Here is a 22,596-nt window from a genome sequence, read left to right as displayed (position 1 = left end):
GTGGATTTAACATGTGACATCAATAAGGGATCATAGCTTTCACCTGGATTTACCTGGTCAGTCTATATCATGGAAAGAGAAGGTGTCCTTAATGTTAGGTACACTTGGATAAAGTAATCCTTCTACCCCCCCCTTACCCCACCCCCAAAAATAAAAATAAATAAAACTATTGTAAAGTGGTTGTCCCACTGGCTATCATAAGGTGAATGCACCAATTTGTAAGTCGCTCTGGATAAGAGCGTCTGCTAAATGACGAAAATGTAAATGTAATGTAAAAATGTGTAGATACTGTGTGGTATACAGTCCTGATCCAACACTGCTCCCTGCTGGCAGGTCAAAACACTGCAGCAGCTGTGTAGGATAATGTCTCTGAGGTACGGTATAACGAATGCCAAAATAATTATAATGGAAACACTTGAGTAAATGAGAGATACAAAGGGGTTTTCTCGTTTGGGCAAAAGACCATCGATAAGTAGTTGAGGAGTGTGTCAATTAGTTAGTAGCAGAGAGGAAAATCTTTGTTAGTAGGCAAACGTACGTAAGAATGTCCTCCCCTCCTCGATAGCAACCTTTCATCAAGGATACTCGTGTATGCTATCGCGGAAGAGTTTTGAAATCTGCCACACCCCCTTTGAATTAGCTTTTGTTTTATCCGAGGAAAAAAACATGGACACGTTTAAAAACCAGATGCTACTTATTGTTTTATCTATAAAATGTTTGCACAACTAACTTAATTTACACATTTATTTTTTTGGGATCCACCCCTGTAAACGTCATTTGCCTAATGACGCGAGAGTGGAGAAGGACTGTCTAATTTCAAGCAAGCGCATTCCATCCACGTTCACTCTCCTCGATTATCTTTGACCTTTTTCAGAAGGAGCCGAGAGCGGATGGAGAGGACGAGGTGAGCAAATATAATTGATAAAAGGCCAATGTATAATGAAATCCGATGCTTCCACACCTGAGTTTATTAAGCAGTTAACATCCCATCAGGATTAGGGTCATGTTTTTAAAAATGCTGTCTATGCCCCATCCACAGGGCACAAGTGGTCACTGAATGGTTTGATGAGCTGTAAACCATATGCCATGGCCGTCTGTCACCGGGGCCCAGTTTTTCAAAAATTATCTGGATTTCTTCTATCGGATAGGATTAAATGCATAGACATAGAATGAATAGAACGTACAAATCATTGCTTAAATGGGGACTCTCGTTCTATTAATTATATTTCTATGCATTTAATCCTATCAAATAGCCGAAATCTGGATAGATAACATTTTTCACCAACATCAACAAAATGATGGAATTTCTTGTGGAAGAATGGTGTCGCATCCCTCCGATAGAGTTCCAGACACTTATAGAACCTACGCCAAGGTGCATTGCAGCCCCTATGTTGGTGTTTCCTTTATTTTGGCAGTTATCTGTATTTCACATGCACGTTCACAAACACGTACAGGAACGAGTTTTCTGCGTGCCACAACTGTTAGCCGCTGAGCTAAAGTCTAGGCCTTAGCTTGGGGAACTAAATCAAGTCTTTAGTCTTTGACAAGGCTACTCATCATGCTAGCATGGTGTACCCAACTGTGTTCCATTTAACTGAACACTACTGTGACTAAAATAAAGAGCACAACATTATCAATCACCTTCATGACTCTTTGGATTTTGCAACAATAAATACATCTATTCTGTCAACAAGGCAAACATCACAATTTCTAAACATCTTAAAATTCAACAATAGTAAAAAAAAGGCCCTTGATCAATCAAGCCATATTGTATAGGTATAAAACACTACAATCCTTCTTTCCCTCATCTCATTCATGATTGTCATATATTACTGAGGTTACTTAAAATGGAGGAATGTATATTTAGTGTAATTATAAATGACAATCCAGATGTGCCACTCTCACCAAGGCTAAATAAAAAAGCATGTGCTGCATTTGACACTGCATGTTAACAGATGGCACAGACATATAGAGAAAGTTGAACACAGGAAGTATCTGAAACGTACTGAAAAGAGATCATGTCAAGGCCTTTGATGATCAGGAAGTCAACTCATTACGACACCTCTGTCACTAGACTGGCTCACCTTGGTTAGTAAGACCATTGCCCACTCAGAGCAATACGGCTAAGAAGAAAGTGCAACATGAAGCACTTTGTAACAAGCTAAATCAAAAAGCTAGTGAACGCCTTGTGGCCTTTGACTAGAAATTATTGATGAAAACCAACACGGACAGAGACCGAGCGACATTCTGGGAGTGATGCACTACAGGCCTGTAGACTAGATAGGCTGAGTGACATTCTGGGAGTGATACACTACAGGCCTGTAGACTAGATAGGCTGAGTGACATTCTGGGAGTGATACACTACAGGCCTGGGGACTAGATAGGCTGAGTGACATTCTGGGAGTGATACACTACAGGCCTGTAGACTAGATAGGCTGAGTGACATTCTGGGAGTGATACACTACAGGCCTGTAGACTAGATAGGCTGAGTGACATTCTGGGAGTGATACACTACAGGCCTGTAGACTAGATAGGCTGAGTGACATTCTGGGAGTGATACACTACAGGCCTGTAGACTAGATAGGCTGAGTGACATTCTGGGAGTGATACACTACAGGCCTGGGGACTAGATAGGCTGAGTGATACACTACAGGCCTGGGGACTAGATAGGCTGAGTGATACACTACAGGCCTGGGGACTAGTTTAGTTCAGCTCTTGCTTCAACTTGCTCTTCTTGACTTTGGGCTTGGCTGCCAGAGGGGGCAGGGTGGTGGAGGGGTCTGACTCCTCTGGCTGGGGGGCTCGGGAGGGGTCGTCAGGCGAGGTGGGGGTGGTCTCCACATCAGGCTCCTCCTCCAAGGGCAGGGAGGGGGGCTTGGGCTGGCTGTGGGGGGACACTCCTGAGAGACAGGTGTTAGAAACTGAATTTTACTAAGTATACGCAGTGTTCTGTAATGAGTTAATTTTCTATTGGTGTTACACTTTGCAAGGAGCTCTCTGAGAGACGTGAGTCAAGTTAACAGTCTACTGACAAGATCATATTATTATGTTAACTTGACACGTCTCTCTGTCTCATCCATATAACCGAGCTAATTACCAGGAGTGTAATGGAGGGTAAACGCCTTTTTTATTTTAAGCGAGCGTTTACCCAACTATCACGTAAAATGCATAAAAATATATAAGGATGGTGTGATGTGTTACCTGTGGGGAGTGTGATGCTCTTGTTGTAGCTTGCGGCGGAGGACATGGCCTGCTCCAGGGCCTGGTTGGTGCCTAGGGGCTGCTGGGAGCTGCCAGGGGCTTTACTTGTGGCCCCCGCCGAGCGCTGCTTAGACTTGGGGTCTTTGACCGGCTTGGTCCACTCCAGGCTCTCTCCCACCTGCAAGGCAGCGGCCATCTTCTGAGCCATGTCCATCAGCTATGGAAACAAAATGGCGGTATTAGGAAACGTCAAGAAATTGAAGAGGCCATTTTTTTGCGATGTTATTAAGCCGGTGCAAGAATGTGGAACAATATACTGACCATACTGTATTACATTACATTCATCATATTAACATCAACGTCACGTTAATGCAACATTGGCAAACGTTTGTCTCTTCCATCAGTAGTTTGACCTCACAAGAGGCTGCTGAGGGGAGAACGGCTCATAATAAATGGCCGGAACGGAGCAAATGGAATGGCATCAAATCATGTGTTTCATGTATTTCATACCATTCCACCCATTCCACTCCAGTCAATACCATGAGCCTGTTCTCCCCAATTAAGGTGCCACCAACATCCTGTGTTTGACCTACATTGTATGTAGAGTATAGAGGAAGCTACTGGATTGTACCTCAGGGTCAAACTCAGTGTTGCTGTCCTTCAGTATGTTCACTTTCCTTTCCAACTCCTGGTACTGTTGCAGGGCTCCGTTCTTGTCCCCGTGGTTGTAGAGCAGAATGGCAAAGTTCAGGTTGACCAGAGGGTTGGACCTGGGAGGAACAAGGAGCCGGTGGAAACAGATCGACTCGATAAGTCATAGATAGGTAGATCAGTAATCAAAGGTAGAGTCAGCGATGTATGAAGTAAACAGCACTATTGGGTTGATGTCTGCAACAACTAAGAGCATTAAAGCGAGAGGTACTCTGTGGTCACAGGAGGCTGCTGAAGGGAGAACAGCTTATAATAATGGCTGGAACGGCACAAATGGAATGGCATTAAACACCTGGAAACCATGTGATTGATGTATTTGATACCGTTCTCCCCAATTAAGGTCCCACCAACCTCCTGTGTCTGTGATACTCTGTATATGAGCACATCATCTTGCATCGCACCTACACTGAGTGTACGAAACATTAAGAACACCTTCCTAATATCAGGTTGCAATTGTATCAAGGCTTAAAAATCATTCTTTAACCTGTCTCCTCCCCTTCATCTAAACTGATTGAAGTGGATTTAACAGGTGACATCAATAAGGGATCATAGCTTTCACCTGGTTAGTCATGGAAAGAGCAGGTGTTCTTAATGTTTTGTACACTCAGTGTATAAGCAACATCTGCAGTGCTGCTCGTGGCGATGTCATATCTCTGAGTCTCATTTTAAATTAATTTAATTCAAACACAACTTGAACTTCGTAGATTGACTCAGGACATAAGTTCAAACTGAATGGAAGTTCGATTGGGAGCAACTTACTGGTCTAAAGCCACAGCTTGTTCATAGGATCTCCTGGCATTGTCCACGTCCTCCAGATTGGTCAGTGCAACTGAAAGAGGAGAGTGGTCAGTTCAGTGGTAACTACAACAACTAAACCTATACAAAAAATATAAACCTGTAAACATCCATAAACACATGAATATAAACAGATCCCATTACATGAACATTATTCCAGCGTAAATATAAGGGAATGCCGATGTGATACCTTGAACCAAGTATGTAAGGTGGAAGTGGCACATAAAGCCAATCCAGATGGGAGCAGGCCAGGCCAGGCTAGCATGACCTGCTAGTAGCATGTAGAGTTCTCCCAGGCCAGGCTAGCATGACCTGCTAGCAGCATGTAGAGTTCTCCCAGGCCAGGCTAGCATGACCTGCTAGTAGCATGTAGAGTTCTCCCAGGCCAGGCTAGTGTTACCTGCTAGCAGCATGTAGAGTTCTCCCAGGCCAGGCTAGCATGACCTGCTAGCAGCATGTAGAGTTCTCCCAGGCCAGGCTAGCATGACCTGCTAGCAGCATGTAGAGTTCTCCCAGGCCAGGCTAGTGTTACCTGCTAGTAGCATGTAGAGTTCTCCCAGGCCAGGCTAGTGTTACCTGCTAGTAGCATGTAGAGTTCTCCCAGGCCAGGCTAGTGTTACCTGCTAGTAGCATGTAGAGTTCTCCCAGGCCAGGCTAGTGTTACCTGCTAGCAGCATGTAGAGTTCTCCCAGGCCAGGCTAGTGTTACCTGCTAGCAGCATGTAGAGTTCTCCCAGGCCAGGCTAGCGTTACCTGCTAGTAGCATGTAGAGTTCTCCCAGGCCAGGCTAGCGTTACCTGCTAGTAGCATGTAGAGTTCTCCCAGGCCAGGCTAGCGTTACCTGCTAGTAGCATGTAGAGTTCTCCCAGGCCAGGCTAGCGTTACCTGCTAGTAGCATGTAGAGTTCTCCCAGGCCAGGCTAGCGTTACCTGCTAGTAGCATGTAGAGTTCTCCCAGGCCAGGCTAGCGTTACCTGCTAGTAGCATGTAGAGTTCTCCCAGGCCAGGCTAGCGTTACCTGCTAGCAGCATGTAGAGTTCTCCCAGGCCAGGCTAGTGTTACCTGCTAGTAGCATGTAGAGTTCTCCCAGGCCAGGCTAGCGTTACCTGCTAGTAGCATGTAGAGTTCTCCCAGGCCAGGCTAGCGTTACCTGCTAGTAGCATGTAGAGTTCTCCCAGGCCAGGCTAGCGTTACCTGCTAGTAGCATGTAGAGTTCTCCTAGGCCAGGCTAGTGTTACCTGCTAGCAGCATGTAGAGTTCTCCCAGGCGGGGCTGCAGGTTGGTGGCAGCACTGAGGAAGAGGAAGGCAGAGGCATACTGCTGCATGGTGAGGTGCACCAGGCCCAGGTTGTACAGCACCTTCCAGTCAAACGGAGACAGGTAGTGGGCCCGCTTCAGACAGCTGATGGCCTGGTTCACACAGAAAGGAAACCGGAACGGAGAGGGGTTTAACATGGCTAGACAACAAAACAACAACTGTCCTTAAAATGGCATTTGAGGTGTGTACTGTAGTCTTAGTATGCCCCCTTTGATGCCATGGAAAGATATGACAATCTGTCACATGACATACATCGGTCCTTGACGCCATCTTATATGTACAGTATGTGAAATATGAGAATACTCACTGCTACATATTTCTTCTTGCCGAAGAAGCACATGCCGATGTTGTTCCAGAGCGGGGGGCTCTCGGGGACCATGCATGCTGCCACGCGGTACTTGTTCATGGCCACATCAAAGTCCCCATGGGTCTGCATCATACTGCCTGCTGCCAGGATGGCCTAGCAGGGACGCATACACATAACTGACATACTGTACATCAGGGATCATCAACTAGATTCAGACGCAGGGATCATCAACTAGATTCAGCCGCAGGGATCATCAACTAGATTCAGCCGCAGGGATCATCAACTAGATTCAGCCGCAGGGATCATCAACTAGATTCAGCCGCAGGGATCATCAACTAGATTCAGCCGCAGGGATCATCAACTAGATTCAGCCGCAGGGATCATCAACTAGATTCAGACGCAGGGATCATCAACTAGATTCAGCCGCAGGGATCATCAACTAGATTCAGCCGCAGGGATCATCAACTAGATTCAGACGCAGGGATCATCAACTAGATTCAGACGCAGGGATCATCAACTAGATTCAGCTGCAGGGATCATCAACTAGATTCAGCTGCAGGGATCATCAACTAGATTCAGCCGCAGGGATCATCAACTAGATTCAGCTGCAGGGATCATCAACTAGATTCAGCCGCAGGGATCATCAACTAGATTCAGCTGCAGGGATCATCAACTAGATTCAGCCGCAGGGATCATCAACTAGATTCAGCTGCAGGGATCATCAACTAGATTCAGCTGCAGGCCCATTTCTTCTTGAGTGGATAGTCAGGGAGCCGGAACATAATTACAAATAATTTGTAGACTGCAAATTGACCGCAAGAAGCTCAAACAGATATAATATCTGACTAAAACATAATCATTTCAAACCTTGCTTACATTTGTATACAATCACATATATCTCTCTATTATGCTTGGAAATACTTTGGAACATATTTCCAAAATTAAAATCACTTGGAGCTGATTTGCTGGTGTTTTTAGTCTTTTATGTCCAACAATAAAATAAAATAAATATATAAGTTTGAGAAACAGACGCCTCACAGGTCCTCAACTGGCAGCTTCATGAAATAGTACCGGGTACTGTTTCTCAAACTAGACACTCTAATGTATTTGTCCTCTTGCTCAGTTGTGCACCAGGGCCTGCCACTCCTCTTTTATATTCTGGTTAGAGCCAGTTTGGGCTGTTCTGTGAAGGGAGTAGTACACAGCGTTGTACGAGATCTTCAGTTTCTTGGCAATTTCTTACATGGAATAGCCTTCATTTCTCAGAACAAGAATAGACTGATGAGTTTCAGAAGAAAGTTATTTGTTTCTGGCCATTTTGATCCTGTAATCGAACCCACAATTGCTGATGCTCCAGATACTCAACTAGTCTCAAGAAGGCCAGTTTTATTGCTTCTTTAATCAGCACAACAATTTTCAGCTGTGCTAACATAATTGCAAAAGGGTTTTCTAATGATCAATTAGCCTTTTAAAATGATAAACTTGGATTAGCAAACACAACGTGCCATTGGAACACAGGACTGATGGTTGCTGATAATGGGCCTCTGTACGCCTGTGTAGATATTCCATTAAAAATCAGCCGTTTCCAGCTACAATATAGCCATTTACAACATTAACAATGTCTCCACTGTATTTCTGATCAATTTGATGTTCTTTTAATGGACACAAATTGTTTTTCTTTCAAAAACAAGGACATTTCTAAGTGACCCCAAACTTTTGAACGGTAGTGTATATACAGTGGGGTGAACAAGTATTTGATACACTGCCGATTTTGCAGGTTTTCCTACTTACAAAGCATGTAGAGGTCTGTAATTTTTTACCATAGGTACACTTCAACTGTGAGAGACGGAATCTAAAACAAAAATCCAGAAAATCACATTGTATGATTTTTAAGTAATTAATTTGCATTTTATTGCATGACATAAGTATTTGATACATCAGAAAAGCAGAACTTAATATTTGGTACAGAAACCTTTGTTTGCAATTACAGAGATCATACGTTTCCTGTAGGTCTTGACCAGGTTTGCACACACTGCAGCAGGGATAAGTATTTGATACATCAGAAAAGCAGAACTTAATATTTGGTACAGAAACCTTTGTTTGCAATTACAGAGATCATACGTTTCCTGTAGGTCTTGACCAGGTTTGCACACACTGCAGCAGGGATTTTGGCCCACTCCTCCATACAGACCTTCTCCAGATCCTTCAGGTTTCGGGGCTGTCGCTGGGCAATACGGACTTTCAGCTCCCTCCAAAGACTTTCTATTGGGTTCAGGTCTGGAGACTGGCTAGGCCACTCCAGGACCTTGAGATGCTTCTTACGGAGCCACTCCTTAGTTGCCCTGGCTGTGTGTTTTGGGTCGTTGTCATGCTGGAAGACCCAGCCACAACCCATCTTCAATGCTCTTACTGAGGGAAGGAGGTTGTTGGCCAAGATCTCGCGATACATGGCCCCATCCATCTTCCCCTCAATACGGTGCAGTCATCCTGTCCGCTTTGCAGAAAAGCATCCCCAAAGAATGATGTTTCCACCTCCATGCTTCACGGTTGGGATGGTGTTCTTGGGGTTGTACTCATCCTTCTTCTTCCTCCAAACATGGCGAGTGGAGTTTAGACCAAAAAGCTATATTTTTGTCTCATCAGACTACATGACCTTCTCCCATTCCTCCTCTGGATCATCCAGATGGTCATTGGCAAACTTCAGACTGGCCTGGACATGCGCTGGCTTGAGCAGGGGTACCTTGCGTGCGCTGCAGGATTTTAATCCATGACGGCGTAGTGTGTTACTAATGGTTTTCTTTGAGACTGTGGTCCCAGCTCTCTTCAGGTCATTGACCAGGTCCTGCCGTGTAGTTCTGGGCTGATCCCTCACCTTCCTCATGATCATTGATGCCCCACGAGGTGAGATCTTGCATGGAGCCCCAGACCGAGGGTGATTGACCGTCATCTTGAACTTCTTCCATTTTCTAATAAGTTCCAATTTCTAACAGTTGTTGCCTTCTCACCAAGCTGCTTGCCTATTGTCCTGTAGCCCATCCCAGCCTTGTGCAGGTCTAGCATGACCTGATGTCCTTACACAGCTCTCTGGTCTTGGCCATTGTGGAGAGGTTGGAGTCTGTTTGATTGAGTGTGTGGACAGGTGTCTTTTATACAGGTAACAGGTTCAAACAGGTGCAGTTAATACAGGTAATGAGTGGAGAACAGGAGGGCTTCTTAAAGAAAAACTAACAGGTCTGTGAGAGCCAGAATTCTTACTGGTTGGTAGGTGATCAAATACTTATGTCATGCAATAAAATGCAAATGAATTACTTAAAAATCATACAATGTGATTTTCTGGATTTTTGTTTTAGATTCTGTCTCTCACAGTTGAAGTGTACCTATGATAAAAATTACAGACCTCTACATGCTTTGTAAGTAGGAAAACCTGCAAAATCGGCAGTGTATCAAATACTTGTTCTCCCCACTGTATATATTTATTTTATTTATTTTTTTTGCTCAGAAAACTTGGGTGGCCAAATAAAATAGATTTGGCCTGCGGGTCGCCAGTTGGGGAACCCTACTGCACATTATAAACATACAGTACAGCAGACCCAATGTTGCAGTACATGTATCAGGTGTTTATAAAAAGTGAAACAAGCTCATAATATGGTGGCCACTTACCTTATAGTTATTAGGGTCGTAAGTAAGTGCATTCCCGAGATGTTCAAATGCTTTTTGGTATTTTCCCAGCTGTGGAAGATTACCAACAATCAGTGACAACAAATATCACCATTCTGGAAAAACGTCATTACATTTTTTTGGGGGACACAACATAATATACTAACCCATTTCCTAATAAAAAAACATTCCACTCTTAAGAGTGTGTTCAGAGTTGATTTCAGACCCACCTGCAGATACAGGAGCCCCAGAGTGGTCAGCAACTCTGCATTCTCTGGAGAGAAACTACACAGAGGGAAAGACACCTCTAATTTCACCATTACGCATGGAATTACACATAATAATATCTATCTACACTTAGTCTCATGCAAATAGAAGAACGGATCTTGTAATTTGCTGATTATTTAATGGGTTCGATTCAGCATAATTGCAGAGTATTAATTATGACTGGGGGGAAGAAAACACTTAAAGAAAGCCTTGTGAGGGGAGGAGGAGAGACGAGAGGCTGAGGTTGAATCAAGGTTCACAATGGTAAGTCTAATTAAAAGCAAGCCGAGTAGCTGGGCGACTTGATTAATTCATTTACCCAATAGGCAGTAGTAATAATGAGCACGGCAACGCGGGACACATGTATACACTGACTTTTGTCATTACCTTATTTCCTCCGCTGCCCTGGATAGGACGATTCTTTAATGGATATTGGGGCTGTGATCCTATATCCATACTAATATCCATACTGACATACCACTTACTCATACTAGAATACCATTTGCCAGTATGGACACACACACACACACAAATGTATTGCTTCGTTCTAAGTAATATGCTGGTGAGGATATTGAAACAGAGATTTGGACTTGTACAGTACGTTGAACAAGGCCATGGGTGGCCTTCAGTCAGAGATGATAAGTGAGTCTGATTCAGTTGTTTAGATGATTGAAATCAACCATTTTAGAGCAGACATTTTTAAACTAGTGTGATTACAACCAGGAACAGATCCCAATGTTTAAAGCACAGCATGTTTTTTCTTAGTCTTAAGGGATTTTTTACTAACCTTTTATTCCATCTTAAATGAACATCATCATTAATAGCTATGTAGGGGAAAATTACCCTTCTGCTGCATAATCATTACTGTGAAAAGGTTGTCTAAAACTCGTCTATATTATCATTGCTCTATTATTAAAAAACTATTCACTAATGAAGGCTTTAGTGCTGCATGTTTTTTAAATAATGGAAGTTCAGTGAAAGTTGTTCCTCTAGTATTAAAAACGAACACATTTAGGTATTTTAATAACAAAGCAACCTTTCAACAAACCTACATTTTCTTCCATGAGGATGAACTTCTTTTAAACTTAATTACAGTGAATGTTCTCTCTAAATGTCACCTATTCACAATCCTATAATAAACAAATGTCCCATAGGAGATTTTCTAGAGCATATTAGAAGTAGTGCAAAGTTTCCCAACTTTTAGAACCGTTTTTTAAACGTTTAAAACGTTTTAGAACAGTCTCTACATCCAAACTTACTCAACTGCACTCTTGTACACTTCGATGGCTTTGTCCGTGTCTCCCGCCAACAAGTGGACCTTTCCCAGTGTCATGAATGTCCTGTCGTGTTTTTTCAACTGCAAGGCTGCATTCAACTGCTCTTCAGACTGGAAAACAACAGATATCTCTACTCTATCATCCACCGTCAAATACTTGAACACTGGCTGAGGTGCCATTTCATTCAGAAATGTGTATTAAAATAACCATTTAGTCGAATTACTTCCTTATGAACAGTGTGTCAAAATCCAGCTCATACTCACATTTTGGAAGTCTTTTATGAAGGAATAGCATACACCCAGATTATGGTTGATCTCCTGGAGTGAGAAAAATATCAGAGTGGCTATATGGAGCTACAAAACAAATAAAAATGGCTGAATATGCATATAGTTCATTGTTCCACACTTAACCCCTATAGCTGAGAAGCAGTGTGTAAATCCAGGAAGAGCAATGCTGATTGATAAATCTTAAGTTGCCAATGGTTACAGGTACAGGCCAAAAATAAGGAGAGGAAACCACAATCTTTTCTCTTACCCAGTCTTTCTCATTGAGCTTCCCGGCTTCATGATAAACCTCAATGGCTGCCTTGTGTTTCCCAAGCAGAAAACTGAAAAAATATATACATAAACAACTATAAAAATGGACGTACAAGCACAGAGTAACCCTAAATCCAACATCTCCTAAATCAGCCAATGCCCGGTGTGTATTCTGCCGCAAAATGGTAGACGCGCATCACCAAGGCGGATGCCAAACATAGTTCCCATCCCTAATACCATACAAACTACCTTGATCTCGTAAGGAACCCTGCACAACAAAATCTGATATCATTATTATATTCTGTATGACCTGTTCCTGCCTGTTGAGTGCTATGATCAAAAGCAGTGTCTAGCCCAGGCAGGCTCAGTGCTCAGGCAGGGTACTCTCTACTCACAGCGATCGGGCTACTTGTTTGAGGTTGTCGGAGCTGGTGGGATTGAGGATGGCACAGCTCTGGAACAACTCCAGGGACGGCTGGATCTGCCCCTCCAGACGCAAGATTAGTGCTTCATAGCAAGAAAATAGGCTTTTACATTAGCATGAAAAGGAGTTAAACCAACACATTAAAATCTAAGGCGCAGTAGGGGGTAGAAGCCTGTTTGTTGGGAGGAAATTGTGCATCTAAAGCTTGGTTTTGAGTGGAATAGACTAGAGCTCTGTTGTGGTTGGGATAAACCGTTTGAACGTGATGAACACACGATGAGGGATGTGGAACGTAATGTAGTATGGCTTCTTACCTTGTACGTATATGGCATATTCACACATTCCCTGGGTTTCCTGTAGCTGGTCTTTGATCATTGCCTTTGGGGAAACAACAAACATGATCTCCGCTCCTGGAGCAAACTGATGTTACAAGAATATTGCAAGAACTGAATATCGACTGTATTTCCTAAGTTGGTAGTCTCTCCCACAGCCGATATCTCCAACATACTGGGGTGGAGTGCCATGAGTCTGGCAGGGAAGACTAATACATTGGCTACACTCAGTTTTGGGATTGACAGATAAAGCATTCCTATGCCAACTAAGACGGACATACAGGTAACTGGCAAAAGAATGTAAAACATTTGATTTTAAAGTGTCTTAATAGGGTGTTGGGCCACCATGAGCCAGAACAGCTTAAATACACCTTGGCATAGATTCTACAAGTGTCTGGAACTCTATTGGAGGGATGCGACACCATTCTTCCACAAGAAATTCCATAATTTGGTGTTTTGTTGATGGTGGTGGAAAACGCTGTCTCAGGCGCCGCCTCAGAATCTCCAATAAGTGTTCAATTGGGTTGAGATCTGGTGACTGAGACGGCAATGGCATATGGTTTACATAGTTTTCATGCTCATCAAACCATTCAGTGACCACTCGTGCCCCTGTGGATGGGGCCATTGTCATCCTATGGGGGCATAGCCATGGTAGCCAAAATAATGGCCTGCCCAGCATTTCTATACATGACCCTAATCATGATGGGATGTTAATTGCTTAATTAACTCAGAAACCACACCTGGGTGGAAGCAACTGCTTTTTAAATATACTTTGTATCCCTCATTTACTCAAGTGTTTCCTTTATTTTGGCAGTTACCGGTAGTAACCCGACATTCTTCTTTATAACAGCTGTTGTTACAAAACTGTACTTCGGAGATTGTGCAGTGGATTCATATTTATTTAACCATGCATGCAGGGTAGGAGAAAATAGCATGCCCTAGTAGCATTTTCAAATGTACAGACGGAACACAGCTTGAAACAGATGATTACATCACTATCTTCTCAGCAGTCCCTTTTCAGTAGAAGACATTAAGACAAAGGGAGGGGGAGGGAGCCCTTGATGCCTTCATTCATTATCTGCATGCTGTCTAGGCTAACAGAAAGGTCAGTGTAACACCAATGCACATTAAACAAGGGGGAAATGAATGACAGTCAGGGACTGGACCGGACCACCGGCAGAGACAGCGGGGGGGTGGCATACCTTGCAGGTCTCATAGTCTTTGCGGATGTAGTGCAGGTGGATGAGCCAGTTCCTCCTCTCCAGAATGGGAAGTTCCGGAGCTGAGGAGGAGAGGCAGAGTAGACATTCAGGGGTGATGAGGAGACGGCATATTGGCCCGATACCAAACAAACCCCTCCACCCTTTCTCATTATAGGCCCTTGTTGACCCGCGCTGATAAGAATAGATTTAATAGAACAATCCACGACGCGGTCAGAAATGAATGCATCGAGTACAGCAAAACGGTCTCATTCTTACCTCTCAGAACAACTGAAGCTGACATTACTGTATATGAGTTGAGTCATGCTGCCATGTAATGTTATACTATCTCAAATCAAAGTTGATTGGTCGCATACACAGATTTGCAGATGTTATCGCAGGTGCAGTGAAATGCTTGTGTTTCTAGCTCCAACAGCGCAGTAATAATACCTAGCGATACAAAACAATACACAATAATCCCAAAAAGTAAAAAGAAAGAAATCAAGAAATATCAATAAGAAATGCAATTAAATTAAGAAATATCTATAGCATTTTCAATGATAAATAAGAAGAGACTATCTCCTTTAAAGTTATTGCCATTCTATTACCTGAAACTACGGTGATCTGCATCAGTCTTTAATAAGACAACCACAGATGCAACATTTTCCAACAAAAACCTTTCAGGCTACATTCCTCAGACGTAATACCTCAGTAAGTTAGATAATAGTTACAGTACTGCTAATTGTTAGCTACAGAACATGACGTTGTTTTATTATGCCTCTGCCATTAAGATATGATCCTTGTTGCCCAGGCAACCATGTCTTTAACAAGCTCAGGGCTCCTGACAGGAATGAGGAGCACATACTACAGACAGACAGACAGAGGGAACATGAAAATCAATACAGTGGGATATATTTGGTGAGCTAAGATGGCCATGCCAACCGTGCTGCTGTATAACAGTACTGGAAACCTTTCCTCTAGCAGAACACAATTGTATTCAAGAAAGCGGCCATTGTAATTCCAAATAGAGTGACTTCTTTGATTTCAGTAATCCTTTTATCTTGTACCTACCGGTGAGGCAGCAATAGGATACTGGCTATATGAAATGAAGCTGACTGAGACTACACTACAGGGTCTGGTACTGCATGTTATTAGGCTAGTGCCTGTGGAAATACTGTGATTTACACCAATGCTCCCCTCTGTTTTATCTCACCAATCCTTAAGTCGGAGCTCCAGTGTCTCACAGCAAGAACCCCGACTGGAGCCCCAATCTAACCCCACAGAGAGAGCCTTCCCTTTTTCCCCTGTTCGCTGAGTGGTAGACTGCAGTGCATGAAGACTGCATTCCCCCTCTCATATTTGCCGCATCAGATTTGGAGTGGCCCTATTTGTGGGCTTAATCCGCTTTGGCTCTTGCCGAGACAGCAATAATATTCTTGTCTCTGGGTTTCAGCTGCGGCCCTGTGGCACTCTAAGTCCACACTTACTAAAGCTGGGCAGATTTTGAGGAGGGAGGGGAGTTGGTGTGTGACACGTCTTTACGGGACAATAAAGAGAGTAGCAGCCGTAGGAAGAGGAACCCAGCATGGAACCGTCCAAATATAGCCAGCGAAAAGGTTTCATCCCCCCCCAAAAAACATGCTCTCATTGTATGCATGATCTCTGTAATGTGTAGAGAGAGGAGACATATTTGTATTATTCTGTTAACTATTTTTTTAAAATCCAGCTGAGCAACGAGGATAAGCTGGAGCAGAATGCTTGAAGAAAAGCCGAGATCAAAAGACCCCTGAAGCGGATCAAGTTCACTCTTCAACTTGTCACCTCTTCGGAAATTGAGGTCAAGTGGAAGAATTGTGGGTTGGTGCTTCTCCTACAATTGCTTTGTATCAATAACATGACTTCTGTAGTGGGCTGCGCAACAATGAGTTGGCACACAAAATACAGCGGGTGATGAATGAAGCGGCCTAAGGGTGATATCATGGCCTTTAAAAAAAGATTGAAGGTCAACTTCTGTGGGATGGATGAAAACAATATCTACAAGCTATTCTATACGAATGACCTATATATTTTTACTGTGTCTTGGAATATGGTTGTGAGTTTGTCAGCTTAAACATAGGAAAAAGGGTAAGGGTGCCCTCTATAGTCTCATAAAATATTTGTTTAAAAGTCTGTAACACACTGCAGCAAGCATTAATTATGGCATTTTGACTTAAGTCTCGTCCATATGCAACAGTGAGGGTTGGGTTTAGAGGACGGACTGTTTTGGCAACTACGATAACGGGACAAATTTGTTCCGGGGTGGGTCCTCTTCAGACAGACAACTCTCCCAAAAAATCACAAAGCAGACATGCCAGAATGTCGTGTTTCGAAATCAAAGTTTGCAGGCAAAACATTTGCAGTGGTTTTAGTTAAAGTAGTTAATGCAAACTAGCCACTTGCGAAATGCACTCATAAAAAATAACCTCTGTGATCTTCATCTTGCTAGCTACTATTTTGTATTTTATTCAAGCGGATAAGGTAGTGACTAGGCAGCAGTGAAGGCTGCTGAGGGGAGGACGGCTCATAATAATGGCTGGAATGGAGTCAATGGAATGGTAACAAAGACATCAAACACATGGTTTCCATGGTTTCCATGTGTTTGATGCCATTCCAATGACTCCATTCCAGCCATTATAATGAGCCATCCTCCCTTCAGCAGCCTCCACTGGTAGGCAGTGACGTTGTTCCTCTATGCCAAACCGACGTTCTATTACGTACAGACGCTGTTAAGCCGGAGCGTTTTAAAATTGTGGGAGGCAACCTGGATATCTAGAGAGACCAATTTTGACTAGGGTGACCTTAGTAAATGCTTTCAGTTAGCCAAACCATTTCCCCCAAATAAATAGGCCTATAGCATCATACCTGTGTTTTTTTCTGTGCAACTAATGCCCTCCACTGTCATGTTAAAACACAGGCCTGTGTGACATTTCAATGGAAAAATGTAGTATTTTGAAGAGAAGAAGTACAATCATTCACACAGTCACTGTTGTGTAATTAGACATTTACCTTTTGGAGCCTGGCGTTTCTTCAGCTCAGAGGCCACTGGAAGCTGAAAAAGACCAACAGTTACTTTGAGAGGGAGATCCATGAGGCAACAAATTGTGATGTGGTCAGGGAGAGAGAGTCTCCATTTTGGAGCAACTCCTGGCCTGCATCCTGCCACCTCATTCACCATTCCCCTCTGGGGATGCATTATACACTACACCTGGACCATCAGACTCTTTTGGTGACAGTCAGCCATCTTTTGTTGGCACACCAAGTAGACTAGAACACTTATAAGGGAGTTTGATGCCGCTAGAAGGCCCTGTACTAGGCATGACATGGCTCCAGCGGAGACATGCCTGTCCTTTTATGTAGGAGCTTTACTTTAATACACTCATTACCTCTTTCACCACCTTTTGTTGTGGGGCTTTTGCTTCCCCCTATAACTCACTTTACTGTCGATTTTGCTGTATTATTGATTTTGCATTGTAGATACAGTGGGGAAAAAAAGTATTTAGTCAGCCACCAATTGTGCAAGTTCTCCCACTTAAAAAGATGAGAGAGGCCTGTAATTTTCATCATAGGTACACGTCAACTATGACAGACAAAATGAGAAATAAAATTCCAGAAAATCACATAGTAGGATTTTTTATGAATTTATTTGCAAATTATGGTGGAAAATAAGTATTTGGTCAATAACAAAAGTTTCTCAATACTTTGTTATATACCCTTTGTTGGCAATGACACAGGTCAAACGTTTTCTGTAAGTCTTCACAAGGTTTTCACACACTGTTGCTGGTATTTTGGCTCATTCCTCCATGCAGATCTCCTCTAGAGCAGTGATGTTTTGGGGCTGTCGCTGGGCAACATGGACTTTCAACTCCCTCCAAAGATGTTCTATGGGGTTGAGATCTGGAGACTGGCTAGGCCACTCCAGGACCTTGAAATGCTTCTTACGAAGCCACTCCTTCGTTGCCCGGGCGGTGTGTTTGGGATCATTGTCATGCTGAAAGTCCCAGCCACGTTTCATCTTCAATGCCCTTGCTGATGGAAGGAGGTTTTCACTCCAAATCTCACGATACATGGCCCCATTCATTCTTTCCTTTACACGGATCAGTCGTCCTGGTCCCTTTGCAGAAAAACAGCCCCAAAGCATGATGTTTCCACCCCCATGCTTCACAGTAGGTATGGTGCAACTCAGCATTCTTTGTCCTCCAAACACGACGAGTTGAGTTTTTACCTAAAAGTTCTATTTTGGTTTCATCTGACCATATGACATTCTCCCAATCCTCTTCTGGATCATCCAAATGCACTCTAGCAAACTTCAGATGGGCCTGGACATGTACTGGCTTAAGCAGGGGGACACGTCTGGCACTGCAGGATTTGAGTCCCTGGCGGCGTAGTGTGTTACTGATGGTAGGCTTTGTTACTTTGGTCCCAGCTCTCTGCAGGTCATTCACTAGGTCCCCCCGTGTGGTTCTGGGATTTTTGCTCACCATTCTTGTGATCATTTTGACCCCACGGGGTGAGAACTTGCGTGGAGCCCCAGATCGAGGGAGATTATCAGTGGTCTTGTATGTCTTCCATTTCCTAATAATTGCTCCCACCGTTGATTTCTTCAAACAAAGCTGCTTACCTATTGCAGATTCAGTCTTCCCAGCCTGGTGCAGTTCTACAATTTTGTTTCTGGTGTCCTTTGACAGCTCTTTGGTCTTGGTCATAGTGGAGTTTGGAGTGTGACTGTTTGAGGTTGTGGACAGGTGTCTTTTATACTGATAACAAGTTCAAACAGGTGCCATTAATACAGGTAACGAGTGGAGGACAGAGGAGCCTCTTAAAGAAGAAGTTACAGGTCTGTGAGAGCCAGAAATCTTGCTTGTTTGTAGGTGACCAAATACTTATTTTCCACCATCATTTGCAAATAAATTCATAAGAAATCCTACTATGTGATTTTCTGGAATTTTATTTCTCATTTTGTCTGTCATAGTTGACGTGTACCTATGATGAAAATTACAGGCCTCTCTCATCTTTTTAAGTGGGAGAACTTGCACAATTGGTGGCTGACTAAATACTTTTTTTCCCCACTGTATGTTATGGTAGAGCAGTGTGTAATAATGAGTTGTGTTATGTATTGATTTATTGTATGTAATTGTGATTGGATCCCAGGAAGAGTAGCTGCAGCCAATGGGGATCCGGAATAAATACAAAATACTGTGTTTGGTATTTGTTCAAATGCAAGGTTTGTCTGTGCTTGCTGTTGCCAAGTTTCTTTTTACATTTTCTTTTTACATTTTCTATCACCAATAGGTTTTTTGTGTGGTTTTCAAATATTAAATTACTGCTAGAATATGTTATTCATTTAATTGAGTGTTGATTTGGTTGGACTAAATTGCATTGCGATGACTTTGTTCTACACATGTTCATAAAACACATTTATTGAGGGTCTCTTCAAAGAACAAAGCATTCACATAAAACAAAGTAATGTAACATAACGTTTACGTAAAAAAATCTCTTAAAAATACAAAGTGTAACATAGCATTCAAGAACATCTTGAAAACGTACTGCGCAAAAGTAAATAGCATTCAAGAAAAAGTGTTGCACTGCAAATTCACAACGTCGTTACGAAATGTTATTTGTTGGCATAGCCACAACATGAGCAATGCGGTATTTAACACTACGTAATCACAAACAACTTGCACCACAAAAGCTCAAACATCAGTGTACGGTTATGATGGTGTCCTGTAAAGAGGTCATAATGGCATCCCGTATGATAGCAACACTTTCCTCCACTGGCCCTTGTAGTAAACTCTGGTCTTGCTCTGTGAGCTCAGCCTCTGTCTGCTGATGATCCTGGCCAATGAGGATCCGGTTCTATTCAGGCAGAAACTCTTCTTTCTTCAGCTGATCTTGGCCAATGTTCCATTCAGCCGAAACTGTTCTTTCTTCAGTTCGCACACATTGTGCAGTATGCAACACGCCGTCACAATGTCTGTCGTCAACTTAATGTCAATGTTCATGCACTTCACCAAACATCTCCAGCGTCCATTAAAGCGTCCTAAGGCGTCATCAATAGCCACCCAGGCAGAACTCAGGTGGTCATTAAACTTCTGCTGGTGGTTATTCAGAGCTGTGTCCTGGGTAAAGCCTGTCATTAATCACCTCTTCAGTGGGTACGCTTGGTCTCCTACCAGATGAACTGGTATCTCTACTCCATTGACAATCGCTGAATTCTGTGACAGAGGGAATAATTGTAGATTCAGAAACAATTGTACACCTACAGTAAATAGGTCATAACTAAAAACTTTGCAACCATAGTAATGTGCTTAAATTCTATATAACTGTAGCAAAATCATAGATGTTTAATTACATACCTCCTGGAGAAAAAGATGGCCCCCCTGCCAGTCTGAAAAGATCAGAGTTGGCCAATACTCTGTCATCCCCTGTGCGACCTGGACACCCCACATAGACATCAGTGAAGCTAGAAAAATAAAGAAAATAAACAGTTAAAACATGTCTTATATAATCACCAAGTGGTAACATGGCCTCTGTTTGTCAAAACAGACATTAGAAGAGCAGCAGAAAACTTACCAGAGGTTGTGATCAGCAACAGCCTGCAAAACAACAGAATGCTGCCCTTTGCTGTTCAAGTAGTCCTTTGGATTATATTTTGGGGATGTGTCTCGCAGATGGCACCTGCACATTGTGGATACCCAAGCTGCTTAAACCCACAGATGGTGTCTACCGTGCCTTCACCACCGGGTAGCGAAATAATGCGGTTGTACATTGTCTTCACAACAGCTGCGGTAACCTGTCGTAGAATGATGAAAACAGTAGCGACGCCGACTCCAAATAAACTTGAAATAATGTGGTACTCGCTCGGTGTTGCACACCACCACAAAAAGAGAGCAAGCATTTCACGGTATTCAATTGTGTTTCGGACATTGGTGGTCTGTTTAGTTATCTTGGACACTAGTAACTGTGCAAGGTGCTCAAATGTGGTCCAAGTCATGCGGAAGTGTTTGCGCCATTGAACATCGTCGAAACCATCCAACTGCAAAAAGCTTCACCGCGTCTTCGATCCCGCTTCCACACACTTCGAAGGCATGTTGCATCCTCGACTGCTGCTTCTTTCGTCAGTACAGACACTGTGGTTGTAGCGCGTAAACGCCAAAACTGTCGGTGTTTGTGCCGTCGTTCAACGTCATATCGTTGTCTGCTCAGGCGTATATGTCGAGTGAGATTATTCTGACTACTAGAAAGTAGACTCGGCATGCTCTGTTGCAACTTTACTACAGCATTATTTACCAAATGCATTAACGAAATTACCTTAAGAAGGCTGGCTCCAGCAACACTTTCATCCGCCATGTTTGCTGTCCAACAACAATAACAACGTGTCGCCGACTAATAATGACGACTTCACATCTGCTTGTGGCGTCCAGTAATATTGGGCGTCATTAAGAACGCAAGAAACATCTTTGAACTATTTGAATTGAATTTCTACGGATGGACTAAAGGCATACCCCTTGATTTCGAAAAATAACGTTATGACATTAATTTCGTGAGTTTAGCTAATTGGCTAGCTAAGCAAACGTATTACTGTAGCAGGTTAGGATAATGTGGTTAAGATTAGGAAAAGGGTTAGGGTTAGCTAAAATGCAAAACATTCCAACTTTTGTTGTCTTTCGTTATTTGACAAAAACATTTTAGCCATGACCCAATTAGAGCTGTAACGTCAACAGTTACTGCTGTAACGACTTTGCTAGCATTAGCAAGCTAGTCGTTAGCTATCTGCTATGTTTTCAGCTAGATAGAGCTGGAGAATGCTCAGCAAAACGTTCCTAGACATAGTACACTGCTAACAACAAACATCCCAGCTAGTTATCTCCGAGACATTGCAGATTTTATTCGGTTTACCATTGTAATCCCAATTCATAGCAAGTAAATTATCCTCACAGTTAGTGTGTTTTCTTCGTCCGCCATCTTGACCGCACACACAACAGCGCGCAGGATGCTGTTGCCATAGTTACGCTAGAGGAAAGGGGTCTTTTTTTAGCTGTTTCAAAAATCCTTACCAGAGATTATGAAGGAGTTCTGTCTCTAACGTCTCTGACATTGCTGTGTTGGGGAAGTTACTCTGAAAGTATAGTTTACGAAGCTACCAATTACTTCACTTGAAGAAGTTAAACTGCACTAAAGCTACCCTTAAGAAAAATATAGTTTACTAAAATAGTAGTAGTTCACTACATCCAAACTACTTCGTAATAAATTACCATAATTAATATGTCAAACTGAAATGTCATAGACTGCAAAATGCAAGAACAGATCACTTTGGGTCATACGTTAACATCATTAATGTATAGCTTTATGTATAATTTAGCCATAAGGGAAACACTTAAGATATTTTATGCAACCGTGCCCAAGACCACGTTCAGTTGTCAGACGTTCTCGAACGTTGCAGATAGAAAACCATGAATAGAGCCAATGTTATTCCTTAGTCTACATTTCAGAGAGGCATGTTTGATCTACATTACATATTGTAATGACCTGACTAGA

The 22,596-nt window shown here is 42.8% G+C and overlaps 1 protein-coding gene across 4 annotated transcripts; it reads right to left on the bottom strand.

Annotated features, from left to right (window-relative positions):
- Window positions 1-1,373: 1,373 nt before the first annotated feature.
- Window positions 1,374-22,066, bottom strand: LOC121563798 (Bardet-Biedl syndrome 4 protein). 4 transcript variants are annotated; one of them, XM_045209971.1, is made up of 16 exons: window positions 21,997-22,066; window positions 17,068-17,110; window positions 14,026-14,105; window positions 12,806-12,869; window positions 12,463-12,574; window positions 12,066-12,138; window positions 11,795-11,848; window positions 11,514-11,641; window positions 10,218-10,272; window positions 9,991-10,059; window positions 6,331-6,483; window positions 5,944-6,115; window positions 4,672-4,741; window positions 3,833-3,971; window positions 3,202-3,418; window positions 1,374-2,921 (listed from the first exon to the last, which is right to left on the bottom strand). In XM_045209971.1, the coding sequence occupies exons 1-16, from the start codon at window positions 22,021-22,023 to the stop codon at window positions 2,704-2,706; spliced, it is 1,674 nt and encodes a 557-aa protein (XP_045065906.1). In that variant the 5' UTR covers window positions 22,024-22,066; the 3' UTR covers window positions 1,374-2,703. The 4 variants fall into 4 exon arrangements, with proteins under 4 accessions (XP_045065906.1, XP_045065905.1, XP_045065907.1 ...); XM_045209970.1 differs by having other exon boundaries at window positions 21,370-22,057; XM_045209972.1 differs by having other exon boundaries at window positions 1,374-2,900; window positions 21,370-22,057.
- Between the last annotated feature and the right edge of the window lie 530 nt (window positions 22,067-22,596).

The sequence above is a fragment of the Coregonus clupeaformis genome, chromosome 32, assembly GCF_020615455.1.
Source record: "Coregonus clupeaformis isolate EN_2021a chromosome 32, ASM2061545v1, whole genome shotgun sequence".
Classification (NCBI taxonomy): Eukaryota; Metazoa; Chordata; class Actinopteri; order Salmoniformes; family Salmonidae; genus Coregonus; species Coregonus clupeaformis.
Note: the sequence above shows the minus strand (reverse complement) of the source record. Positions and strands in the feature narration are given on the sequence as shown.